This window comes from Acipenser ruthenus, unplaced genomic scaffold (genome assembly GCF_902713425.1).
Source record: "Acipenser ruthenus unplaced genomic scaffold, fAciRut3.2 maternal haplotype, whole genome shotgun sequence".
Lineage (NCBI taxonomy): Eukaryota > Metazoa > Chordata > Actinopteri > Acipenseriformes > Acipenseridae > Acipenser > Acipenser ruthenus.
In genome coordinates, this window is record NW_026708151.1 from 82,501 (window position 1) to 109,360 (window position 26,860).

General features: G+C 47.2%; 2 protein-coding genes across 5 annotated transcripts; one reads left to right on the top strand and one right to left on the bottom strand.

Moving 5' to 3' along the window:
* Positions 1-2,094: 2,094 nt before the first annotated feature.
* LOC117398491 (uncharacterized) lies at positions 2,095-10,685 on the bottom strand. Of its 3 annotated transcripts, none has more exons than XM_059020065.1 (3): positions 10,643-10,685; positions 3,852-4,344; positions 2,095-3,387 (listed from the first exon to the last, which is right to left on the bottom strand). In XM_059020065.1, the coding sequence occupies exons 2-3, from the start codon at positions 4,323-4,325 to the stop codon at positions 3,256-3,258; spliced, it is 606 nt and encodes a 201-aa protein (XP_058876048.1). In that variant the 5' UTR covers positions 4,326-4,344; positions 10,643-10,685; the 3' UTR covers positions 2,095-3,255. The 3 variants fall into 3 exon arrangements, with proteins under 3 accessions (XP_058876048.1, XP_033853314.3, XP_033853313.3); XM_033997423.3 differs by lacking the exon at positions 10,643-10,685 and adding an exon at positions 6,456-6,641; XM_033997422.3 differs by lacking the exon at positions 10,643-10,685 and adding an exon at positions 5,879-6,333.
* On the top strand, positions 10,666-26,023 carry LOC131729839 (crossover junction endonuclease MUS81-like). 2 transcript variants are annotated; one of them, XM_059020063.1, is made up of 17 exons: positions 10,666-10,753; positions 11,221-11,393; positions 12,190-12,319; positions 12,860-12,984; positions 14,145-14,237; positions 14,695-14,775; positions 15,273-15,361; positions 15,869-16,039; positions 16,937-17,152; positions 17,862-17,989; positions 18,883-18,995; positions 19,408-19,524; positions 20,097-20,192; positions 21,435-21,560; positions 22,500-22,603; positions 25,416-25,499; positions 25,779-26,023. In XM_059020063.1, the coding sequence occupies exons 2-17, from the start codon at positions 11,256-11,258 to the stop codon at positions 25,843-25,845; spliced, it is 1,878 nt and encodes a 625-aa protein (XP_058876046.1). In that variant the 5' UTR covers positions 10,666-10,753; positions 11,221-11,255; the 3' UTR covers positions 25,846-26,023. The 2 variants fall into 2 exon arrangements, with proteins under 2 accessions (XP_058876046.1, XP_058876047.1); XM_059020064.1 differs by lacking the exon at positions 10,666-10,753 and adding an exon at positions 10,765-10,893.
* The last annotated feature ends 837 nt before the right edge of the window (positions 26,024-26,860 follow it).

Here is a 26,860-nt window from a genome sequence, read left to right on the forward strand (position 1 = left end):
GCAATGTCCTATAAGACTTCCTATAGGACTCGTTGCAATTTCTGAAGGGTTCTTGTACCAGTGATTTACAGGATTTCCTATAGGAGATTTCTCCCTACGTTATTGAGGTAGACTGCAGCTTTCTGAGTCCAGTATATAATAAAGCTTGGCTTCCGTTCTGTGCTGTAGCCCTACGTCATACAGTCTATTTTTAATTCGTGCCTTTTCCACCTGTCTGCTCCCATTATATTGAAACAAATACGCTTTTTGTTTTGTACCCCCACACCACAACCAGTGCAAAGCGGCCACAATGATTTTTATCTGCAATGTTGTTTTTTTTTGCACCGCACAGATTGACCAGCAGATGGCGACAAATACAAACGAAACATTAATAAACAACGCGTTTGTAGTAAAATACAGCAGCACTTCCCAGGAGACAAAAAAACTAAAAAAAAACATTCAAGCAATTGGGATAAAAAACAAACTGTATTGAAGAGACACTTTAATATAAAATATCTTAACAAAACACTCCAAAGTGTGATTCAACACAGTGACAGTGTGGTAAAGCATAGGGAAGCATTGTGAAGCACAGAGAGGTCTGGTAAAGCATAGGGAAGCATTGTAAAGCACAGAGAGGTCTGGTAAAGCATAGGGAAGCATTGTAAAGCACAGAGAGGTCTGGTAAAGCATAGGGAAGCATTGTAAAGCACAGAGAGGTCTGGTAAAGCATAGGGAAGCATTGTGAAGAACAGAGAGGTCTGGTAAAGAACAGGGAAGCATTGTAAAGCACAAAGAGGTCTGGTAAAGCATAGAGAAGCATTGTGAAGCACAGAGAGGTCTGGTAAAGCATAGGGAAGCATTGTAAAGCACAGAGAGGTCTGGTAAAGCATAGGGAAGCATTGTAAAGCACAGAGAGGTCTGGTAAAGCATAGGGAAGCATTGTAAAGCACAGAGAGGTCTGGTAAAGCATAGGGAAGCATTGTGAAGAACAGAGAGGTCTGGTAAAGCACAGGGAAGCATTGTAAAGCACAAAGAGGTCTGGTAAAGCATAGAGAAGCATTGTAAAGCACAAAGAGGTCTGGTAAAGCATAGGGTTCAACAGCAGCAGTGTCTGACTAGTTAGACTATCACCATGTCTATAAAAGGTCTTGCTCTTGGAAGGCGATGCGTGTCAGTGTGGAATAATCCTTCTGATTACGCGATGGAAAGCCGTACAGCTTTGTACTGGACATCAGACCCGCGACTGTAACTCACGCAAGGATTCACGAGCAAACCGCGCCCTGCCTTTCTATATTTAAACCACAAGAAGCGAGCTGGGGGCTGTATTGCAGAAGTTAGCACAGCCAGCTAATGATTCACCAGCCTCACTGGCAGCTAACCCGGTTTTACTGTGTATTTTAAAAACAGGTACGACCTTTATAAATGCTTACCATTGTAAAAGCACAGTGAAAGCATAGGGAAGCATAGGGAAGCATTGCAAAGCACAGAGAGGTCTGGTAAGGCATAGGGAAGCATTGTAAAGCACAGAGAGGTCTGGTAAAGCATAGGGAAGCATTGTAAAGCACAGAGAGGTCTGGTAAGGCATAGGGAAGCATTGTAAAGCACAGAGAGGTATGGTAAAGCATAGGGAAGCATTGTAAAGCACAGAGAGGTCTGGTAAAGCATAGGGAAGCATTGTAAAGCACAGAGAGGTATGGTAAAGCATAGGGAAGCATTGTAAAGCACAGAGAGGTCTGGTAAAGCATAGGGAAGCATTGTAAAGCACAGAGAGGTGTGCTAAAGCATAGGGAATCATTGTAAAGCACAGAGAGGTCTGGTAAAGCATAGGGAAGCATTGTAAAGCACAGAGAGGTATGGATAGGGGTGTTATTACAATGCAGTGTTTTGCTGCACTCTGAAACTGTGGTCTGTTTGCTGTCAGAACTCTGGACTTTGGAATCCACACATCAGTTGTTTGACAGGCAGGTTCCGCAATCACATTCCATTCTCCACCCAGCTCAGGAATGCAGGTCATTACCTGAGGTTTAGTGATCTGTAATAATTAGACCGAGTCAAGCAGACCAGCGTTTCTGCAAAGGTATTGAATTTAAAAGAAAGAAAAAAAAAAAAAACATCTCCGAACCAAAAAAAACATTTTATTTTTTTTAAAATTCGCAATATTAAAAATAGTATTTGAAAAAAAACAAAAACTTTACATAACGTATGCCAAATGAGAAAAAAAAAATGATATTAATAAGACACTTATAATTTATATCTCTCTATATATTCTCTCCGATAAGCCACTTATGCAAGAAACACAGAATATGATTATTTGATATTAAACAGTGCAAGGCAAACACAGTCTATTCATTTATAACAGAAGTAAAGCATTAGAAAAACAAGTTTGGCTTTTTTCTCTTCTAGGCACTAACTAGAAATTTCACAGTTAAACAGGATCTCTATAGAATATACGCCCCATTGATAAAATAAGTACTTGAAATAATGTGTGTATATATATAATTTAATTCTTAGCAGACACCCTTATCCAGTGCGACTTACAATTGTTACAAGATAACATCACATTATTTTTACATACAATTCCCCATTTATACAGTTGGGTTTTTACTGGAGCAATCTAGGTAAAGTACCTTGCTCAAGGGTACAGCAGCAGTGTCCCCCACCTGGGATTGAACCCACGACCCTCCGGTCAAGAGTCCAGAGCCCTGACCGCTACTCCACACTGCTGCCCCTATATAGTCAGTTTACAAATCTATCATTTCTCATAAATCTGATAAATTTTCCAAGCTACAGAAACCTTCAGTCTAGCAAACACCAGACTTCACACGGTCATTAAAAGTAAAAACTAACTGGAGCCAGAACTGACTGGCAGACTGGAGCAGGGGGCTGTGCGTGGGTGCTGCAAACTGGCCTTGTGACCTACAGAACAGGAAGTGATGACGAGGTGCCAGGAAGTAGAATGTTCATCTTTTACAGCTGAGGCTCGCAAAGAACTCAAAGGCCTCTGGCAAAATTAAAAGGGGAAAGAAATGGAAGCTGAGGGGGGGTGAACTCTGCTTCAGCAACAACTGCTTCTGCTGAGTCACTTCCAATAGGAGCTCGTTTGTTTTCCGTCTGATCTGAAGGACGGAGCACAAGGAGGTGAAGTGACTCGCTCAGGGTCACGCACACACACACACACACACACACACAGACACAGGGAGTCAGTGGCTGAGCCGGGATTTGAACCTCCTGGTATCGAGACCCCTTTATTTAACCACGCACGCTGCAGACACGGCTCTAGTCCGCTATTGCAGATCTGTGTTCAGCTGCCGATGAGGATGATGATGAGGAGGTTATTGAGGTGAGGGTCACGCTGTACAGGCTGGTGATGAAGGTCTCCCAGCCCCTCCTGAAAGCTCTGTCGATTGCCTGGGGAAGAAAGAGAGACACCAAGTCAAACACCATAGTACAGCAACTACTGAAGTCCCTCAGTCCCTAAGAGAAAGGGGGCTCCCTCCAGCCCAGGGCAGACCTGAGGCATGGAGACTGAACTGCTCCCTCACCCCCCTAAAAGAAAGGGGGCTCCCTCCAGCCCAGGGCAGGCTTGAAGCAGACTGAACTGCTCCCTCCCTCCCTCACCCCCCGAAGAGAAAGGGTGCTCCCTCCAGCCCAGGGCTAGGGGGGTGAACTCTGCTTCATCAACAACTGCTGCTGCTGCTGCTGCTGCAGAGTCACTTCCAATAGGAGCTTGTTTGTTTTCCATCTCATCCAAAGGACGGAGCACAAGGAGGTGAAGCGACTTGCTCAGGGTCCCACACACACACACACACACACACACACACACACACACAGTGAGTCAGTGGCTCAGCCGGGATTTGAACCCGGAGCCTCACCTTTCTGTACTGCTTCATCGTGCTTCTCTTTTCCATCTTCATTGCCTTTTCCTCGGACTTCTTCTCTGGTTTCTTCTCATCCAGGAGGATCTGATGGTCATCCAGGACTGCGAAGTGGACTCCGGTGGCCGTCTCCGCCGTTCCGTCCCCCTGCTCCGGAATTCCGTCCCCCTCCTCCGGGTTTTCCGGCCGGCGTTCCCGGGAACGCGCGGATCCTTCCCTCTGCTTCTTTCTCTTGCTGCTCCGGGAGGATTTCCTCCTCACCAGGGGTTTGGTCCCGTCATCGTCCATCATGCCGCGGTTGAAGTCGAACATTCCTGGCTCCTTGGTGCGTTCCCTGTTTTTCTGCCCCTCCGGATGCATGGGAACGTCGTCCTGGAATTCTGCCTCCTCCAGCCGGCAGTAGAACCCGCTGGCCTTGTCCAGATATTGGGGAGCTTGGGGGGACTTCCTTGAGTTCTTCCCGATAGTCATGGTTCAGTCGCTGAGTGCCCTGATTTAAAAAATATAAAACACAGGGAATTATGTTTAAGCACAGAGAGGTCTGGTAAAGCATAGGGAAGCATTGTAAAGCACAGAGAGGTCTGGTAAAGCATAGGGAAGCATTGTAAAGCACAGAGAGGTCTGGTAAAGCATAGAGAAGCATTGTAAAGCACAGAGAGGTCTGGTAAAGCATAGGGAAGCATTGTAAAGCACAGAGAGGTCTGGTAAAGCATAGGGAAGCATTGTAAAGCACAGAGAGGTCTGGTAAAGCATAGGGAAGCATTGTAAAGCACAGAGAGGTCTGGTAAAGCATAGGGAAGCATTGTAAAGCACAGAGAGGTATGGATAGGGGTGTTATTACAATGCAGTGTTTTGCTGCACTCTGAAACTGTGGTCTGTTTGCTGTCAGAACTTTGGACTTTGGAATCCATATTAAAAAACAAGCCATGGCAAGCTAAAGAAAGAAAGAAAGAAAGAAAGAAAGAAAGAAAGAAAGAAAGAAAGAAAGAGTTTGCATAAAGCGCATGCAAACTAAACACAATATATATATATATATGCCCTCTAGCCTTATATAGTGTTGAACCCTGCTCCTCACCCCACCCCTGTAGAGGCAGGTATCGACAGGGCAGCGGGGCGCTGTTTGAGTCAGGAGCAGCGCTACCGCTTCACCTGCTTGTGATCTCGAGGTCTGGCTTCAGTGAAACTGCGAAGGGCATCTACGTGTGTAAACAGCTACGCGTTTATTTGTGGGTTTAAGCTGCGTTACCAGGTACAACGCAATGCGGAGCGGAGACACGAACGTAAACACAGAGGCATGTGTGTGCTTACACACGGACTTCAGCGCTTATTAAGGATTTTAATGTGTAAAAGTAACGTCTGTATTTTACACACGCACGCACACACGCATGTTTTCATTCTTATATTTGTGGGGACTTCTCATTATTATTATTATTTATTTATTTCTTAGCAGACGCCCTTATCTAGGGAGACTTACAATTGTTACAAGATATCACATTATTTTTACATACAATTCCCCATTTATACAGTTGGGTTTTTACTGGAGCAATCTAGGTAAAGTACCTTGCTCAAGGGTACAGCAGCAGTGTCCCCCCCACCTGGGATTGAACCCACGACCCTCCGGTCAAGAGTCCAGAGCCCTGACCACTACTCCACACTGCGACTTTTCTTTTTTCATTTATAGATAGATAGATAGATAGATAGATTAGATAGATAGATAGATAGATAGATAGATAGATAGATAGATAGATAGATAATTCTCCAAATGTACTTTTGTAACTTAGCAACATTAAATGTTTTAAACAACATAAACAAACCAACAAATTCAACTAGACGTTAAAAGACACCAAAAAAAAAAATCCGATGCCACCCGCTGAAATTTAAAACGACACAAAACGATAAAATAAAACCTATACAACGAAAATGAAATAAAAACGAAACAACTGAATACAAAACCGTGTATTATTATTATTATTATTATTATTATATATATCGATCTCCATTATTCCTGATTCCCACAAGCCTACCTGATCTCAGTTCTGTATCGTGTGGAGAGAGCCGAAGCTGCGGAGAGCTCTCTGGATACAGCAATGGCACGGAGCGCGGTTCCTCTAAGCTCTGAGTTTGATGTTGAAGATTTCACAGTGAGATCAGAGAGGGGGTGTGCGTGTGTGTCTGCGTGTCTGTGTCTTTCTCAACTCTGCAGCCAGACAGGACAGCACTAAACTTTGCCCCCCCTGGACTCAGCCGTCGCCTGCAATGTTATTCGATGATTCGAGCTGCGGTCAAAGGTGGTTTGGTGCTGCCGGCCGGTGCTGTCTCTGTTCCCGTGGAAATCTCCAACAGAGACGAGACGTCATTGCAGGTGGTACGCAGACTTTGATCCCCGGTGCCACGACTATTGATAAACTGTTTTTGATAGCAAGAATTGTGGATCTCAAAAATAATATCGAGGATATTGCACATTAAAAAGGTCTCGCCATAGTTCAAATATATTTGGCGCTATTGCAATAATAATAATAATAATAATAATAATAATAATAATAATAATAATAATATGATAGAATAGAATTGAATATAAAATAAAATACTATGAAGTATTACTTCTGTTAGTGTCTTCACAGCACTGCGATGCTGGTGGAATTTATTGATGGACTGTGTGAAGTTCTCTCTCGGTGATGAAGCGCTGCGTCTCCGGCGAGTCCTCCCTCACCTGCCCCGGCTTCTCCTCTCTGTGAAGCGGCGTGCTTTCCCGAGCAGAGAGGGGCAGCCCCGGCGGCAAGCGATGTGCAGACTCCGGTAATCAAGGAAGGAGGAGGGATGCGGGGAGAGGAGAGGGGGGAGAGGAGAGGAGGGGAGGAGAGGAGAGGAGAGGAGAGGAGGGGAAGAGGAGAGGAGAGGAGAGGAGAGGAGGGGAGGGGAGAGGAGAGGAGAGGAGGGGAGGGGAGAGGAGGGGAGGGGAGGGGAGAGGAGGGGAGGGGAAGAGGAGAGGAGAGGAGAGGAGAGGAGAGGAGGGGCGGAGGAGAGGAGAGGAGGGGAGGGGAAGAGGAGAGGAGAGGAGAGGAGGGGAGAGGAGAGGAGGGGAGGGGAGGGGAGGGGAGAGGAGAGGAGGGGAGGGGAAGAGGAGAGGAGAGGAGAGGAGAGGAGGGGAGGAGAGGAGAGGAGAGGAGGGGAAGAGGAGAGGAGAGGAGAGGAGGGGAGAGGAGAGGAGAGGAGGGGAGGGGAGGGGAGGGGAGAGGAGAGGAGGGGAGGGGAAGAGGAGAGGAGAGGAGGGGAAGAGGAGAGGAGAGGAGAGGAGGGGAGGGGAGGGGAGGGGAGGGGAGGGGAAGAGGAGAGGAGGGGAGAGGAGAGGAGGAGGAGAGGAGGGGAGGGGAGGGGAGAGGAGAGGAGGGGAGGGGAGGGGAGGGGAGGGGCGGAGGAGAGGAGAGGAGGGGAGGGGAAGAGGAGAGGAGAGGAGGGGAAGAGGATAGGAGAGGAGAGGAGGGGAGGGGAGAGGAGGGGAGGGGAGGGGCGGAGGTGTGCTGTGGATCACGCGAAACCGCGCTGATGACGGGGGTGAGATGTTCCACGTGGTTTTGGTATAAGCTGCCGGGTTCATCGCTTCTCCGGTTGATTCCCGTGAAAGGGGAATAGCCACAAGTCAAACGAGCCACTTCGAGTCAGTCAGTTTCCTGATCGTTTAATTTCTCGGCATGTTTAATAAGACGTTACGCGCTGGTCTTTATCCTTGCCGATTTAGGTGTTGAAATCTAGTGATTGCTTATTGATTAGTTAGTCCAATAAAAACGATCACATCTCCTTCTCATTGCTTAAAGAAAGAAACATTAATTTAATAAACACGTTTGATAGCAGGGATGGAAATAAGACTCCCCGTTGCACAGCAGTTTGATCCAAATCCTGGTTTTAGGGTGACACACACCTGCAGCGGGTCGTTTTGTGTTGCAACAGTAGGAGAACGGGGCAGAAAATTCAGCGGGAGACCCCTAGTGGTCATTTATTGAAAAGTTCCAATTATATATTGCGGATGGAGTTTAGGTGCATGTTGTCCTGTACCTTCTTATCGAAATGCATCATCCAACGTGGGTGAGTTTAAATCCTTGGAAAACGCGTCAACACCCTTGAATTAAACCCTGAAGGCGTGCGAAGAGCGTGCAGGCAGCTCCCGATGGCGCAACAGCAATGGCGTATACCCGAGCAACATGCAACGCTGTAGCGCTAGACACGTCTGAGCAAGACAGCCAGTCACCGCCTCAGCTTGTGGGCTATGGGTTGGAATAGACCGCAATCATCCGTGGGATGGTTATCTGTGTGTGTGTGTGTTTTTTTTGTAATCATCGCCCGAGGCACCTGTAGCGTTCAGCTGAACCTTTCTCAGGTACAGAGAGGCAGCGGCCGGGTGACTCAGTACGTTCACTGCATTGTTTGAATCACATTTCGTGAACTGATACAGACGAGTTGTCTCACATAACGTATTCACCTTGCAGTGACGTCAAAAAGTGATAATTCCTCTAGAGAAAAATATACTTGCACTTTGACCCCTTTGACTCCTCTGGACCGTTTCAATTCAAAACACAAAATGTCTCGTTTTCAATCACTCAACAAACGCCCACAGCGCAGAAATGTTCATTAATGAGCAACAAAATGAGAATACGTTAAAAACGATGTCAAGCTGGAACATTCGTATCTCAGAGAAACCGGAGAGGAACGGGAAATTAAAACGAGGTAAAGGCGATCATCCAAATCAAGCTGAAGCTGTAACGGATAACGACGCTGAACGTCTGTACAGCGCTGAAACACGACGTTTTTTAAAAAAAATAAACCCAACTGTCCTGCTGAACCTCGTCTTCTTGAATATCAGCATCACAGGGGTATCCGTGGATTATAAAAAATAAGAGACGGGCCTCTTCAGAGAGTCGCAGGAAAACAATTCCATCTCGGGGTTCTGTGACAGTTTAGAAACTCCGCCTTCGCTCTCGTAGTTTATGACGTCACAGAAACCCTAGATGGAATTGTTATCCTGTAAGGATATTTCAGGTACTTAAAAAGGTAAAATAATTGATTACAAATCAATTATCAGGACGTTTCAGACTTCATCGGCTGAATACAAAAAAAAAAACAGTGCTTTAAGGAGTTGATAAAAAACAAACAAGCAGTCTTTTGAACAAAATTCCAGAATGTTGGTGATGATGATGATGATGACGATGATGATGACGATGATGATGATGATGATGATGACCTCAGAATAGAATGTTCATTCCATATGGCTCCAAAGTGCCGAGTTTGAAAATAAGTTCACATTCCTTTTGTTTCCTGATAGCATTAGTTCCATAGCATTGAACCATCCCACAAAACAGCAGTTTTACTTTTTCTCAAACTTCTCAATATATATATATATATATATATATATATATATATATATATATATATATATATGTTAGCTCAAAGAGCCAGCTGCCCAACGTTTCGATATGTTGTACATATCTTTCTCAAGGGAGCCTGTGTTTGAATCAAAACATTGGAGGTATTTATAGGTTTTTGACAGCATAGATAGAAGTAAAAATGATGTCACAATATATAGAACACCATGACATCATGGAAGAATAAATCATGGATTTGAATTCAAATCCATGATTTATTCTTCCATGATGTCATGGTGTTCTATATATTGTGACATCATTTTTACTTCTATCTTTGAATCTGTATTAATCCTAATTAACACTAATTTATATAAACTTATATTTTTATTATATCGTGCGATGCTGGCTCTGAGGATCAGTCTAGATTTGGCCTCCCCAGCGTATCAGCATGCACAGCTTTTGAATGAATTTTGTTTATTTATTTAAATGTTATATATTTATTGAAGTTAATTAGTTCATTCTTTTCTGTTGAGTCCCGCTGGCATAATCGTGTTCAGTCTATACATTATATATATATATATATATATATATATATATATATATATATATATATATATATATATATATATATATATACAGTACTGTGCAAAAGTTTTAGGCAGGTGTGAAAAAATGCTGTAAAGTAAGAATGCTTTCCTTGCAAGTTTGGGGCTGGAGTTGGGGATTTGGTCAGAATTATTGGTCTCCTCAATGCTGAGAAGTACAGGCAGATACTTATCCATCATGCAATACCATCAGGGAGGCATCTGATTGGCCCCAAATTTATTCTGCAGCATGACAACGACCCCAAACATACAGCGAAAGTCATTAAGAACTATCTTCAGCGTAAAGAAGAACAAGGAGTCCTGGAAGTGATGGTATGGCCCCCACAGAACCCTGATCTCAACATCATCGAGTCTGTCTGGGATTACATGAAGAGAGAGAAGCAACTGAGGCTGCCTAAATCCACAGAAGAACTGTGGTTCAGTTCTCCAAGATGTTTGGGCCAACCTACCTGCCGAGTTCCTTCAAAAACTGTGTGCAAGTGTACCTAGAAGAATTGATGCTGTTTTGAAGGCAAAGGGTGGTCACACCAAATATGGATTTGATGTAGATTTTTCTTCTGTTCACTCACTTTGCATTTTGTTAATTGATAAACATAAACTACTAACATGTCTATTTTTGAAAGCATTCTTACTTTACAGCATTTTTTCACACCTGCCTAAAACTTTTGCACAGTACTGTATATATATATATATATATATATATATATATATATATATATATATACTATAATGTTACAAATATACCATGGATCTACACTAAATCTCCACTGGTCATAAACACTAGATTTTATTTTTAACTGTTTTTAATTAGCCCTGGCGCTCATCCTACCAGCAGGTGGCGATGTCCTCTTTTGAGCCACGCGTTTTCCACACACGCGTAGTTAAGCGAACTCGGTGGTCCCGCTGAAATTCAAAGCACTGGGCGGTGTTGAGCACGCAAGTATGCAGACCTAAAACATTAACCAATAAGAAAATTGTTTTAAAAAATAAAACATGTATTATGCATTCAGAATAATACAAATATAGATTTTTTTTGTTTAAATAAATGTGACAGGCGTGTTTGCTGTGTTTTCAAGGACGGTGCGTTTTGCAGGCTTATGAAAAACCATTAAAATCATTGAATGGATCAGGACCAGTGTGGCTAGAAACTGGTTTCCCGGAGACCACTGGGAGACCTGGTTTGCGGTCGCTCTATCAAACCCCCAAGTCCCACCCTGGTGTGCCACGCACTGGCATGAAACCCAGTCTCTTGAAAACCCAGTCCCACCAAGCCACAGGATTTGATACAGCAAAGCTGCTTCAAATTCGGTCTCCTGGAACCGGTTTTGTTTTTACGGTACCGTTCTTAAAAAAAAAAAAAAGTGTCTCCTTGTTTCTTAAGTATGTTCCGATGTTTTGACTTCGCAGAGTTTTGCGGGTGAGTGCGGCGGCTCGCTGGTACCATGTCGGTGGAGCCGGTGAAGTTCGGGCGCAAGCGACCGGTTCCGAAGTCTCCAAACCCGCTCTTCCTCAAGTGGCTGACCGAGCTGAGAGACGTGGCCGCGGAGAAGGGAACCAAAATGCAGTTTGTCTACCAAAAGGTGAGAACGGCTTCCACACGTCAGTTTTAATTGCTTTTAATAACAGCGACTTGTTTATAATTACAGCATTGTGGTCCCCCCCCCCCCCCCTTCCCCCCCCATCCAGCTGAAGGACTTCTGAAAAGTCCTGATATTTAAAAAAAAAAAAAAAAAATACATTATCAATAATTCAAACCAAAAGTGGTCAAAAGTTTCGCATCACCTGGAATTTTAGGATTGAGACATAAAAAAAAAACAACTATATTAACATAATTTAGATATTTTATTTAGCATCGTGTCATATTAGAGCACAGGGCTGGGAATCAGACTCCCGCTGCACAGCAGTGTGATCCAGTCCTGGTTTCACTGGGAGTTTAATAATCAGACACACCTGAGCTTGTTAGCTAGACACACTGGGGTCTGATCAAGCTGGTAGCAGTGAAACCTGGACTGGATCACACTGCTGTGCAATAGGAGTCTGATTCCCAGCCCTGGGCTGGTGAGGGAAAAGTGAAATTTTGTAATCGGGGTTGTTTAATCCGTATTTAATTATATCCTGATGTAACTATCACTGACACTGTTATCTGCTCCGTTATTGAATCGTATTTTGTCACACTTGTACTTGCTAGAACCAAAGTCACTGTATTTATCTTGCTCTTAATTGTATTAATACTTGTACTGTGATTCTTGAAATGTATTTTTGTTTACGATTGTAAGTCGCCCTGGATAAGGGCGTCTGCTAAGAAATAAATAATAAAACCGACTGGACAGGTTGATCTCTGACCCGGCGCTGTTTCCTCGTCTCCCTTTCGGAAAGGCGGTCAGCTCCCTGAATAAGTACCCTCTTCCGCTGAAGAACGGGAAGGAGGCAAAGATCCTGCAGAATTTTGGAGACGGCATCTGCAAAATCCTGGATGACAAGCTGGCCCAGTACTACGCAGAGAACGGTGAGTGTGCCGCCTGGCCCAGTACAGGAGGCTGTGTGGTCCAGTGGTTAAAGAAAAGGGCTTGTAACCAGGAGGTCCCCGGTTCGAATCCCACCTCAGCCACTGACTCACTCTGTGACCCTGAGCAAGTCACTTCACCTCCTTGTGCTCCGTCTTTCGGGTGAGACGTAGTTGTAAGTGACTCTGCAGCTGATGCATAGTTCACACACCCTAGTCTCTGTGAGTCGCCTTGGATAAAGACGTCTGCTAAATAAACACATAATAAATAAACAAATAATAACAGGGCTTCCCAAACGCGGTCCTCGAACCCTCCTCCGGTCTGCTGGCTTTCAAGCCAACTGAGCTGGAGGTCACCTTAGTAAACTCCTCGGTTGCTTTAGTTTTTTAAGCGGCTCTGTGCAGTCGTTTACCAGGAAGCAAACCGAACCGGCTGCCAGGTTCCTGAGCGCGGTGTAACCGCTGGTGGCGCGTCAGCCGGGCAGGCGTTTGCTGTGTTGTTTTTGTAAGAAGCGCTGCTTGTGTTTTGTGCTGTTCTGCTAGGTCCGGACGCCCCGATTCATTCCATGAACGAGGGGGACCCCCCCAAGCTGAGGAGGAGCAAGACCCCCCCGGGGGCCACCAGGGGCCCCCTGTCCCCCGAGGGCCAGCCAGAGCCGGCTCCCTGCGTGAGTATGGGGGGGGGCACTTGTTCTCTTGTTGGTGACCAGTTTGTTTACATGCCCATCTGCTCCTACTCCAGAGCTGCTGCCTAATGTTCCCTTGTTAACATATTGAATTCCACCCCCTCTATATAGAATGAACTCCCTCAGCTTCATAGAGTCCAGTGAAAGCTGCTGAATAATGTTCCCTTGTTAACATATTGAATTCCACCCCCTCTATATAGAATGAACTCCCTCAGCTTCATAGAGTCCAATGAAAGCTGCTGAATAATGTTCCCTTGTTAACATATTGAATTCCACCCCCTCTATATAGAATGAACTCCCTCAGCTTCATAGAGTCCAGTGAAAGCTGCTGAATAATGTTCCCTTGTTAACATATTGAATTCCACCCCCTCTATATAGAATGAACTCCCTCAGCTTCATAGAGTCCAATGAAAGCTGCTGAATAATGTTCCCTTGTTAGCATATTGAATTCCACCCCCTCTATATAGAATGAACTCCCTCAGCTTCATAGAGTCCAGTGAAAGCTGCTGAATAATGTTCCCTTGTTAACATATTGAATTCCACCCCCTCTATATAGAATGAACTCCCTCAGCTTCATAGAGTCCAATGAAAGCTGCTGAATAATGTTCCCTTGTTAACATATTGAATTCCACCCCCTCTATATAGAATGAACTCCCTCAGCTTCATAGAGTCCAGTGAAAGCTGCTGAATAATGTTCCCTTGTTAACATATTGAATTCCACCCCCTTTATATAGAATGAACTCCCGCAGCTTCATAGAGTCCAATGAAAGCTGCTGAATAATGTTCCCTTGTTAACATATTGAATTGCACCCCCTCTATATAGAATGAACTCCCTCAGCTTCATAGAGTCCAATGAAAGCTGCTGAATAATGTTCCCTTGTTAACATATTGAATTCCACCCCCTCTATATAGAATGAACTCCCTCAGCTTCATAGAGTCCAATGAAAGCTGCTGAATAATGTTCCCTTGTTAACATATTGAATTACACACCCAGCGCTTTGTAGTTTTCCCCTCATAATTTAACTGGCAAACCGACACATTGAAATCTAGTGTACTACTATTATGGCTTCCGGTAGACTCTTTTTTTTTTGTGAGATAATTTTGCTGACTCTCTTTTTTTTTCTTTTTTTTTTTCTCTCCAGAAGAGGGTTGGCTTTAAAAAGACCCGTGACTACGTCCCTCAGAAGCGATCCGGGGGCTACGCAGTGCTGGTGACTCTGTACCGAGACCACCAGGTGAGCAGCGGACAGCCCCCCCACACACACACAGAGACCATGGGATGGGAATGAGACTCCTATTGCACAGCAGTGTCACCCATTCCAGGTTTTACTGCTACCAGCTTGATCAGCCCCCAGTGTGTCTAGCTAACAAGCTCAGGTGTGTCTGATTATTAAACTCCCAGTAAAACCAGGACTGGATCACACTGCTGTGCAACGGGAGTCTGATTCCCATCCCAGAGGTACACAGGGGTACATCGAGACCCCCGCTTCACGGCACGCTCAGTTCCGCTCCCCCCTGAGCAGCTCGGAGCTGCGGAGCGGATTGCATCAGTGAAAAATTCTCCCTCTGAGCCTCTCCGTTTAGTCGGCTCGGCCAGCGCTAAGCTTTGCAGCTGTGCGTCCCAGTTGAGTAGGTGTGGTTTGAGAGGCTCTCTGCGTTGCTGTTTCACTGCTCTCTGTGTCCTTGTTGCAGAGAGCTGGCAGCCGCGGGTTCATGACCAAGGCAGAGTTGCAGCGTGAAGCCCAGCCGCTGTGTGACAAGTCCTTCACCGTGGTAAGAAACCGCAATGCTGGGCGGCCGATCTGAATTTATTGATGTTTTTTTTAAATAACATTTTAACTGTGTCTTTCTCCTCTCTCTCTCTCTCTCTGCCTCTCTCCTCACTGCTTTCTCTTCTCTATCTCTCTCTCTGGTCTTTCTCTTGTCTGTCTCTCTCCCTCTCTCCTCTCTCCTCTCTCCCTATCCTCTCATCTCTCTCTCCTCTCTCATATCTCCTCTCTGTCCTCTCCTCCCCCTCTCCTCTCTCCCTGTCCTCTCCTCTCCCTCTCTCTCTCTGTGCCTCTCTCCTCTCTTCTCTATCTCTCTCCTCTCTCTCATCTCGCCTCTCTCTCCCCCTCTTTCTCTCTCTCCTCTCTCCTCTCTCTGTGCCTCTCTCCTCTCTCTCCTCATATCTCTCTCATCTCCCCCTTCTCTCTCTCCTCTTTTCTCTCCTCTCTCCCCCTCTCCTCTCCACTCTCCTCTCCCCCCTCTCTCCTCTCTCCTCTCTCCAGTCAGATCCTGGCAGTAAGTACACGGCCTGGTCGTCTGTCAGCACTCTCATTCAGAAGGACCTGCTCCTCAAAACCAACAGCCCTGCAAGGTAGGAAACCACAGCTTGCATATTCAACAAACTCCAGGGACTCCCATTGCACAGCAGTTTGCTCCATTCCCCTCCCTCGTTCTCTTTCTCTGGCTCTCCTTCTTTCTCTATCTCTACACCAGGCGCCCAGCGAGCTCAGAGCGGGCACCCAGAGGCCGGGAGCTCGCTGGCCTCTGCTCTGGAGTTGCTGGGTGTAGAAGAGGAAGCTGGCTCGGTCGTGGGGTCGGAGGACGCCCCCTGAGCGGTCAGCTCTCCTGAGCAGCTGGGCGGTGAATTGCTGAGTTGAGGGAGGAGAGGGGAGGGGAATATCCCCTGTTAAATATTTGAGCACTAAAAATAAATACAAAAAAGATGTTGCAATAAGATTTGGGGGGATTTTGAAAAAGCCTGTGTTTGAGGGAAGCAGCCGGCTGACTGTCCCCCGTTGTGATGTCAGCAGGCTGACTGCCCCCCCCCCGTTGAGATGTCATCAGGCTGACTGCCCCCCATTGTGATGTCCATCGGCAGGTACTCCCTGACTGAGAAGGGACTGGAGCTGGCGGAGAAGCTGGAGGAGAGAGGGGCTGAGCAGGGACAGCCGGGGGGGGCTCCAGCCTCACTCCCTGGGGTCCCGGAGAACAAGGGGGGAGAGATACTGGACCTCACAGAGGGGGAGGAGGAGGAGCCACCAGAAGACAAGTAAATATATAACCAGGACAGAACAATCACAGTAAATACCTGCAGTGCTTTGACATTGACTACACAGGTCTGAAGTGGACAGATTTGAACGTCAGCACGCATGTGTTTTTGTTTTAAATAGAGAGAGATTTCTTGTGTTTATTTTTTATTTTTTTAAACGGAGCTAAGGAAATCTCTGTTTGCGAGTCGTGCTTTCGGATAGCACTGCACTTCCTTGGAGCCCCCTCACCCCTTTGTAGACATTAGAATTAGTGATATTATTATTATTATTATTATTATTATTATTATTATTATTTATTAGCAGACGCCTTTATCCAGGGCGACTTACAGTCGTTACAAAATATCACGTTATGAAATATCACGTTACAGAGAAGAGCAGTCATAAAGTCAGATCAAATAAGATCAAACCAAGAACACAATAAAGAACGCAGTAACTAATTACATTTAAAAGCGAGTTCGACAGAGAGCAGTTAAACTGACAGTAAAAATATTTGCTATACGAATCAAGTCCAGTAATAGCAGCGCAGCGAGTACGATGAATGGATGAGAACGATTTCAAATAAGAGCCAGGTCAAAAAAAATGAAACCCCCCACGCGCTCCATACCCCACGCTCCGTTGGGACAGCGTTCCCCGTAGGGTCTCTGAATGCGTCCCTGCTTTCAGAACTACAGTACCAATCGCCTCAAAGGCGGATGTTCACACTGGATTCGGTGTAGCCGCTGTGCTGAAGGGGTTAATCTGAGTCGCCCTAGTCGAGTCGTTTTAGCGCTGAATCACTGGGAGCCTTTAACAACCAACTTGACCCGAGTTTAGCGATCTGACGGCTGCTAGGAAACGCGCCTGCAGAAAATCCTTCGGGAGTCGGATCAAGGCTGTTTTTATCTGTTTGGAAACAGGGGCAAAGGCGGGCCCGTCCCGGTGGACGAAGCCAGAGGAGACTGGAGGAGGGGTGAGGGCGGCTGGGGCTCTGGTTCGGGGAACGGCCCGGATGCAGCCGGTTCGAAGGCCTCGAGCGAGAGACCGCCTCCTGCCTACCGACACGTCCCCGGTTTCGTTCTGAGCCCCGGCACGTTCGACATCGTGCTGTGTGTGGATTTCATCGAAACCACAGGGTAACGTCCCACCCGTTCTAGTGGAAGTAAGACTCCCGCTGCACAGCAGTGTGATCCAGTCCTGGTTTCACTGGGAGTTTAATAATCAGACACACCTGAGCTTGTTAGCTAGACACACTGGGGGCTGATCAAGCTGGGAGCAGTGAAACCTGGACTGGATCACACTGCTGTGCAACAGGAGTCAATGCCAACCGTGTATTAATAATGCTGGTTGTCATCACAGGGATGGGAATCAGACTCCCGCTGCACAGCAGTGTGATCCAGTCCTGGTTTCACTGGGAGTTTAATAATCAGACACACCTGAGCTTGTTAGCTAGACACACTGGGGGCTGATCAAGCTGGTAGTGACTATTATTATTATTATTATTATTATTATTATTATTATTATTATTATTATTTTTATTATTATTATTTATTTCTTAGCAGACGCCCTTATCCAGGGCGACTTACAATTGTTACAAGATATCACATTATTTTCACATACAATTACCCATTTATACAGTTAGGTTTTTACTAGAGCAATCTAGGTAAAGTACCTTACTCAAGGGTACAGCAGCAGTGTCCCCCACCTGGGATTGAACCCACGACCCTCCGATCAAGACATGGCTGTCTCTGTCTGTCTGTCTGTCTGTCTGTCTGTCTGTCTGTCTGACACGGCTCGCTGTTTGTCGTGTGTGTGTGTGTTTTAATTATTTTTTTTTCTACTCAGGGGCTCCAGCGGCAGGAAGCAAGAGCTGGTGACGGAGCTGAGGAAGAACGGAGTGGACTTCGACGTCAGGAAACTCAACGTGGGAGACTTCCTGTGGACCGCGCGAGAGCGGGTCCGCTATATCCCAGGTGAGACCGGGACCGTCTTATTCCCAGCCCGAGCAATGGAACTCCAGTCCAGTCTAATCTCGTGGTCTTCAATTGCAGTTCGAATGCAGGGAAGGCTCCTGTCCACAGCTGTGTGATCCATCCCTGGTTTTGCTACCAGTTTAACCCTTTAGCGGTCCATTTATTCAGAGGCTGTCAGGCGCGTCCGGTCCAATTTATTTCACACACGCACTGTTTTAAAAGTATTTTTATTCACAGTAAAACAGGTTTAGAAGTCTCTGCATATCAACAGGACACTCAGTACTGCATCTCAGTACCAGCACCACCCCTTGTTCACTTTATTTATCACACACCTCTTCACAGTCTGATAAATCATCTCCTGATCACTCATTTTATCACCAAACTCCTCGACAATGCGATCCGAGTCATTATTTTATGACTGGAACTGCTTAAAAAGCTCTGCAGATGTCTGTGGTGTTCTTTGAGCGCTGGATGCAGAAGCAGCTATCGTGTTTGTATATGGCTGTGTTGTCTCTGTGGGGCAGAGGCTGTGTGTTCCTGTCAGTCTCACTCGGCTATTTTCCGGTGAAAAAAGTCTTTCTCAATGAGGGTGGCTGCTGAGTTCATATTACAGCACAGGGATTGGGAATCAGACTCCCGTTGCACAGCAGTGTGATCCAGTCCTGGTTTCACTGGGAGTTTAATAATCAGACACACCTGAGCTTGTTAGCTAGACACACTGGGGGCTGATCAAGCTGGTAGCAGTAAAACCTGGACTGGACCACACTGCTGTGCGACAGGAGTCTCATTCCCATCCTCTCTTTTATGTATACCAGGTCGTTTTGGCCTTGCATACATTTCGAGTTTTCGAATGTTGGTTACAGCACCACTTTTTTTTTTGTGCCCCCCCCCAGGTCAGCTTCGTGCCCCCCAGGCCAGAGAGCTGGTGCTGGATTACATCGTGGAACGCAAGAGGATGGACGACCTCTGCGGCAGCATCATCGACGGGCGCTTCCGTGAGCAGAAGGTGGGCTTCTGGGAGATCACGTGACCGCCTGCTCGCTGGCATTGTAGTCAGGGCTGGGAATCAGACTCCTATCGCACAGCAGTGTGATCCAGTCCAGGTTTTACTGCTACCAGCTTGATCAGACCCCAGTGTGTCTAGCTAACAAGCTCAGGGTGTGTCTGATTATTAAACTCCCAGTGAAACCAGGACTGGATCACACTGCTGTGCAGCAGGAGTCTGATTATCAGCCCTGGGTGCAGTTGGCATTTTTAAAGTTAATAATCTACAAGTTTAAACGTACGTTCTTTCTTTCTTTCTTTCTTTCTTTCTTTCTTTCTTTCTTTCTCTTTCCTCTTTCTTTTTCTCTCCTCTCTTTCCTCTTTCCTATTTCTCTCTTTTCTTTTCTGTCTTTCTCTCGCTCTTTCGTTCCCAGTTCCGTCTGAAGCGCTGTGGTCTGAAGAAGCCGATCTACCTGGTGGAGGATTACGGATCCGCACAGCACCTCAGTATCCCAGAGAGCACCCTGCTGCAGGCTGTGGTGAACACACAGGTACGAGAGACGCAGAGAGCGCCCTGCTGCAGGCTGTGGTGAACACACAGGTACGAGAGACGCCGTGCACGCAGAGAGCACCCTGCTGCAGGCTGTGGTGAACACACAGGTACGAGAGACGCCGTGCACGCAGAGAGCACCCTGCTGCAGGCTGTGGTGAACACACAGGTACGAGAGACGCTGTGCACGCAGAGAGCACCCTGCTGCAGGCTGTGGTGAACACACAGGTACGAGAGACGCTGTGCACGCAGAGAGCACCCTGCTGCAGGCTGTGGTGAACACACAGGTACGAGAGACGCCGTGCACGCAGAGAGCACCCTGCTGCAGGCTGTGGTGAACACACAGGTACGAGAGACACTGTGCACGCAGAGAGCACCCTGCTGCAGGCTGTGGTGAACACACAGGTACGAGAGACACCGTGCACGCAGAGAGCGCCCTGCTGCAGGCTGTGGTGAACACACAGGTACGAGAGACGCCGTGCACGCAGAGAGCACCCTGCTGCAAGCTGTTAGGGAGGCGCTGTGACGGGACGCTGTGTGTTTCAGGGTCTCTCTGTCTTGTTTCTTGTGAAGGTCGTTGACGGCTTCTTCATCAAACGCACCAGAGATGTGAGAGAGTCAGCTGCCTACCTGACTGTCATGACCAGATACCTGCAGAGCATGTTCATGGTATGGAAGAGCCCCTAATTATTATTATTATTATTATTATTATTATTATTATTATTTATGTATTTGGCAGACTCCTGCTTTATCCCAGGCGACTCACACAGATGTTAAGGGGCAGCGCAGGGTTACAATGCAAGCTTCATATTTAAACACAGTGTAGTTTACAGCAAGTGCAAATAATAACACTACTAGAATCCAATATGAACTAGGATGCTGTGTATAATAATAACACTACTAGAATCCAATATGAACTAGGATGCTCTGTATAATAATAACACCACTAGAATCCAATATGAACTAGGATGCTCTGTATAATAATAACACTACTAGAATCCAATATGAACTAGGATGCTATGTATAATAATAACACTACTAGAATCCAATATGAACTAGGATGCTATGTATAATAATAACACTACTAGAATCCAATATGAACTAGGATGCTGTGTATAATAATAACACTACTAGAATCCAATATGAACTAGGATGCTCTGTATAATAATAACACTACTAGAATCCAATATGAACTAGGATGCTGTGTATAATAATAACACTACTAGAATCCAATATGAACTAGGATGCTATGTATAATAATAACACTACTAGAATCCAATATGAACTAGGATGCTGTGTATAATAATAACACTACTAGAATCCAATATGAACTAGGATGCTCTGTATAATAATAACACTACTAGAATCCAATATGAACTAGGATGCTATGTATAATAATAACACTACTAGAATCCAATATGAACTAGGATGCTCTGTATAATAATAACACTACTAGAATCCAATATGAACTAGGATGCTATGTATAATAATAACACTACTAGAATCCAATATGAACTAGGATGCTATGTATAATAATAACACTACTAGAATCCAATATGAACTAGGATGCTATGTATAATAATAACACTACTAGAATCCAATATGAACTAGGATGCTCTGTATAATAATAACACTACTAGAATCCAACATGAACTAGGAACTAGAAACTGAGAATCTCAATTTCCGCTCAGTAATCAGTGCTATAGAAACAATAGGGACTCCTGTGTGAAAATGTCGGACCGCTTTGTGCTTTTAAATTAGGCATCTTAAACAACTTCTGAAAAGTCTTGTGGGTTTTGTGGCTTTGTGTTTCTTTTCTTGTTATGTTTTTTTATTGCACATTAGTCACTGGCCAGTGTGAAAGCCCTGTGTGGTTCACGCCCTGCACCCCTCTCTCTCTGCACCCCCCAGAACAAGACCCTGCTGAGCTGCACCAAGGAGGAGGAGCCTCTGTGTGACCGCGCCTCCAGCCCCGCCTCCAGCTCCTGCATCCTCATGAGCTTCGGGGAGTTCAACGAGGGAGCTGTGAAGAACAAGGTGACAGAGAGGCGACACCAACACCAACCCGGACCCTAACACTGACCCCAACACCAACCCCGACCCTAACACTGACCCCAACCCGGACCCTAACACTGACCCCAACACTAACACTGACCCCAACACCAACCCGGACCCTAACACTGACCCCAACACCAACCCTGACCCTAACACTGACCCCAACACCAACCCTAACACGGACCCCAACACCAACCCGGACCCTAACACTGACCCCAACACCAACCCGGACCCTAACACTGACCCCAACACCAACCCGGACCCTAACACTGACCCCAAAACTAACACTAACCCCAACACCAACCCGGACCCTAACACTGACCCCAACACCAACCCTGACCCTAACACTGACCCCAACACCAACCCGGACCCTAACACTGACCCCAACACCAACCCTAACACTGACCCCAACACCAACCCTAACACTGACCCCAACACCAACCCGGACCCTAACACTGACCCCAACACCAACCCGGACCCTAACACTGACCCCAACACCAACCCGGACCCTAACACTGACCCCAAAACTAACACTAACCCCAACACCAACCCGGACCCTAACACTGACCCCAACACCAACCCGGACCCTAACACTGACCCCAAAACTAACACTAACCCCAACACCAACCCGGACCCTAACACTGACCCCAACACCAACCCTGACCCTAACACTGACCCCAACACCAACCCTGACCCTAACACTGGCCCCAACACCAACCCGGACCCTAACACTGACCCCAACACCAACCCGGACCCTAACACTGACCCCAACACCAACCCGGACCCTAACACTGACCCCAACACCAACCCGGACCCTAACACTGACCCCAACACCAACCCTGACCCTAACACTGACCCCAACACCAACCCCGACCCCATCCCGGACCCCGACCCTGACCCTCTGCTGTGTTTGTCCTGCAGGCTCAGACGGTCAGGGAGCTCCTCGCTCGCCAGCTCATGCAGATCAGCGGGATCTCGGGAGACAAAGCAGCCGCCATCCTGGGCAAATACAGCACCCTGACCAGGTACCCAAATACAGCACCCTGACCAGGTACCCAAATACAGCACCCTGACCAGGTACCCAAATACAGCACCCTGACCAGGTCCCCAAATACAGCACCCTGACCAGGTCCCCAAATACAGCACCCTGACCAGGTCCCCAAATACAGCACCCTGACCAGGTCCCCAAATACAGCACCCTGACCAGGTCCCCAAATACAGCACCCTGACCAGGTACCCAAATACAGCACCCTGACCAGGTACCCAAATACAGCACCCTGACCAGGTCCCCAAATACAGCACCCTGACCAGGTCCCCAAATACAGCACCCTGACCAGGTCCCCAAATACAGCACCCTGACCAGGTCCCCAAATACAGCACCCTGACCAGGTCCCCAAATACAGCACCCTGACCAGGTCCCCAAATACAGCACCCTGACCAGGTCCCCAAATACAGCACCCGGACCAGGTCCCCAAATACAGCACCCGGACCAGGTCCCCAAATACAGCACCCGGACCAGGTCCCCAAATACAGCACCCTGACCAGGTCCCCAAATACAGCACCCTGACCAGGTCCCCAAATACAGCACCCTGACCAGGTCCCCAAATACAGCACCCTGACCAGGTCCCCAAATACAGCACCCTGACCAGGTCCCCAAATACAGCACCCTGACCAGGTCCCCAAATACAGCACCCTGACCAGGTCCCCAAATACAGCACCCTGACCAGGTCCCCAAATACAGCACCCTGACCAGGTCCCCAAATACAGCACCCTGACCAGGTCCCCAAATACAGCACCCTGACCAGGTACCCAAATACAGCACCCTGACCAGGTACCCAAATACAGCACCCTGACCAGGTCCCCAAATACAGCACCCTGACCAGGTCCCCAAATACAGCACCCTGACCAGGTCCCCAAATACAGCACCCGGACCAGGTCCCCAAATACAGCACCCTGACCAGGTCCCCAAATACAGCACCCTGACCAGGTCCCCAAATACAGCACCCTGACCAGGTCCCCAAATACAGCACCCTGACCAGGTCCCCAAATACAGCACCCTGACCAGGTACCCAAATACAGCACCCTGACCAGGTACCCAAATACAGCACCCTGACCAGGTACCCAAATACAGCACCCTGACCAGGTACCCAAATACAGCACCCTGACCAGGTCCCCAAATACAGAACCCGGACCAGGTCCCCAAATACAGCACCCGGACCAGGTACCCAAATACAGCACCCGGACCAGGTACCCAAATACAGCACCCTGACCAGGTACCCAAATACAGCACCCGGACCAGGTACCCAAATACAGCACCCGGACCAGGTCCCCAAATACAGCACCCTGACCAGGTCCCCAAATACAGCACCCTGACCAGGTCCCCAAATACAGCACCCTGACCAGGTCCCCAAATACAGCACTCTGACCAGGTCCCCAAATACAGCACCCTGACCAGGTCCCCAAATACAGCACCCTGACCAGGTCCCCAAATACAGCACCCGGACCAGGTCCCCAAATACAGCACCCGGACCAGGTCCCCAAATACAGCACCCGGACCAGGTACCCAAATACAGCACCCTGACCAGGTCCCCAAATACAGCACCCTGACCAGGTCCCCAAATACAGCACCCTGACCAGGTCCCCAAATACAGCACCCTGACCAGGTCCCCAAATACAGCACCCGGACCAGGTCCCCAAATACAGCACCCTGACCAGGTCCCCAAATACAGCACCCTGACCAGGTCCCCAAATACAGCACCCTGACCAGGTCCCCAAATACAGCACCCTGACCAGGTAGGCACTGCCACTCCCACTCACACACCCACTCACTCACACACCCACTCACTCACACATACAAACACTCACACTCACAAACACACTAGCAAACACTCTCACAAACAAACACACACACACTCACACTAAAACACACACACACAATAACTCACTCACACATAAATACTCACAGTAGCACACAAAATAACTCTCTCACACACTCACTAACACACACTCGCACACACGCACGCAATCACACGCACACTCATTCTCACTCTCACACACACACACTAACGCTCTCACTCTCACACACGCTCATTTACTAGTAGTTACAAGAGAAACGGTGGAGAACTGAGAGCAACTGCATTGTAACATTTTACAATTCACGCAATACGTCTGTGTACCAGTAGATGGCGCTGTTTTCACGTCTCTGTTAAACACCTTGCCAGCTCACTCAAAACTCCTGGCCACGCTGAGAAGCATTTCTCTCGCCTCTTGACTTTTGAAGTGTTTTTAACTGTATAACTGTTTTTGTGAAAAGCCGTTTCCTTCTATAGTGAAATAACTCCTCATAACTAATCCCAATCTTTGGGGCTGTCACTAGCTCAAACCACCGCGATAAATGTCTTGCCTCTGCCCCCTTCTGGGGCGAGACTGTGTACTTCCAGCTGATTCTGAGCTGCTGCGTAATGGACAGTTTAACCTGGCTGCGATGGCATGTTTAAAACTCTAAACTAAGATCCAGGCTTTAACCAGCGGTTAAAGAAAGGGGGTCTCAATACCAGGAGGTTCAAATCCTGGCTCAGCCACTCCCTGTCTGAGACCCTGAGCGAGTCACTTCACCTCCTTGTGCTCCGTCCTTCGGATGAGACGTAAAACAAACGAGCTCCTATTGGAAGCAACTCTGGAGCAGCAGCAGCAGCAGCAGTTGTTGATGATGCATAGTTCACCCCCCCTAGTCGCTTTGGATAAAAGCGTCTGCAAAATGACTGGTTTTAATAGTAATAGCGATAATGCCTCGGTCTTTTTTTTTCATTTTTTCCCTGTCTCTATTTCTCTCCCCAGCCTTCTGCAAGCTTATGAAGAGTGCCCCACAGTAGAAGCCAGAGAGAAACTGCTGTCTGGAATCAAATACGGGAAACTGCAGAGGTATCACTCACATGGAGCTGCTCATAGATAGACACGCAACAGACACGTGAAATATCCCCTTCCTGTGCTGGGCAGAGCGATCTTGAGCAGAAAATATATTTTCGATCTTTGATGCAGCTGGTGTCTCTTGTCGTTTTGAAGATATTTTTAATCTACGACAACCAAAAAAAATCCACCTCGCACATTAGATTCATCGGTCCTGTTTTTAATCTACAAAGGCTGCTGAGGTGAACAGAAGGTTTGTCTGGATAATATCGATCTGTTCTGTGTGTCTTTCAGGAATATTGGGCCGGCTCTCAGTAAGACAGTCTGCCAGCTGTACTGCACTGTGGGAGCGCTGCACTAGAACCCGTGGCTTTGAACAGAACGTGGGGAGAGAGGGAGAGAGGGGAGAGAGGGGGGGCCACTGCTGAGAGCCTACTCTCTCGCAGAATCGTACCCTAAAGAAAAATAACACAGACCTGTGGCAAAAATCAAGGTAGCGCATTGCTGTTTAAGATCACAACTTTTGTACATTAAAATATATATATATATATATATATGTTTGTTGGTGTTGGAAAAATAATAATGTTTTAAAGAAATAAACTTTTTTCTAGTACTGGCTGTTGGCTGTTTTCTCAATGGTCTGCAGTTTTTGCAAATCCTTTGCAAACTTGTATAATTCTCACCTGTCTGTTTTTTCCGTAACTGAAGGATTGCCCAGGTTACTTGACAACGCTGGCACCTATTACCACCTTAGGGCAGGGCAGCAAGCGGTGCCAATGGGAGTCTGCCCTGCCAAGGTGCTACCCTGCCCCAGCAGGAGTGATCCGATCCTGCCCTGCCCTGTCCTGACCTGCCCTCTTCATGGGCGTTGATCCGATTCCTCCCCAGGCAGGGCCATGCAAAACATTTAGTGATATATCCCTCCTACGTCACAAAACAAATCTAGACTACTACTAAAAAACTGCCCTTTCCCCCCCCCCAATGATCTGTCAAAGAGCTGCTTATTATTTTTTTATTTAATGCACCCAATTATTTTACACCTTATTTTTCTCCCTAATTTAGAATTATTCCCCCCCCAGGCTGGGCGTCTGGCCGGTAGGGTCCGCTGCAGCGCGATGAGGCGAGACAGTCCCTGCCAGTTTTGCCTCCTTGACCCCACGGGAGCGCCAGAGCCAACGCGACCCCCCTTCAGAGTCCCCAGCCAAATCCGGCGACTTCACACAGCCAGGACTCGAACCTGCGCTGTCTGACTCCGGCCTGCGCACCACGCGGCCGTGCCTTTACCATCTGCACACTGCTGTATAACCTAAACACACAAGCCTTTTTTATTTTTCAATGCAACAGCATAGGTTAAACGGCAGAGTGGGGAAATACAG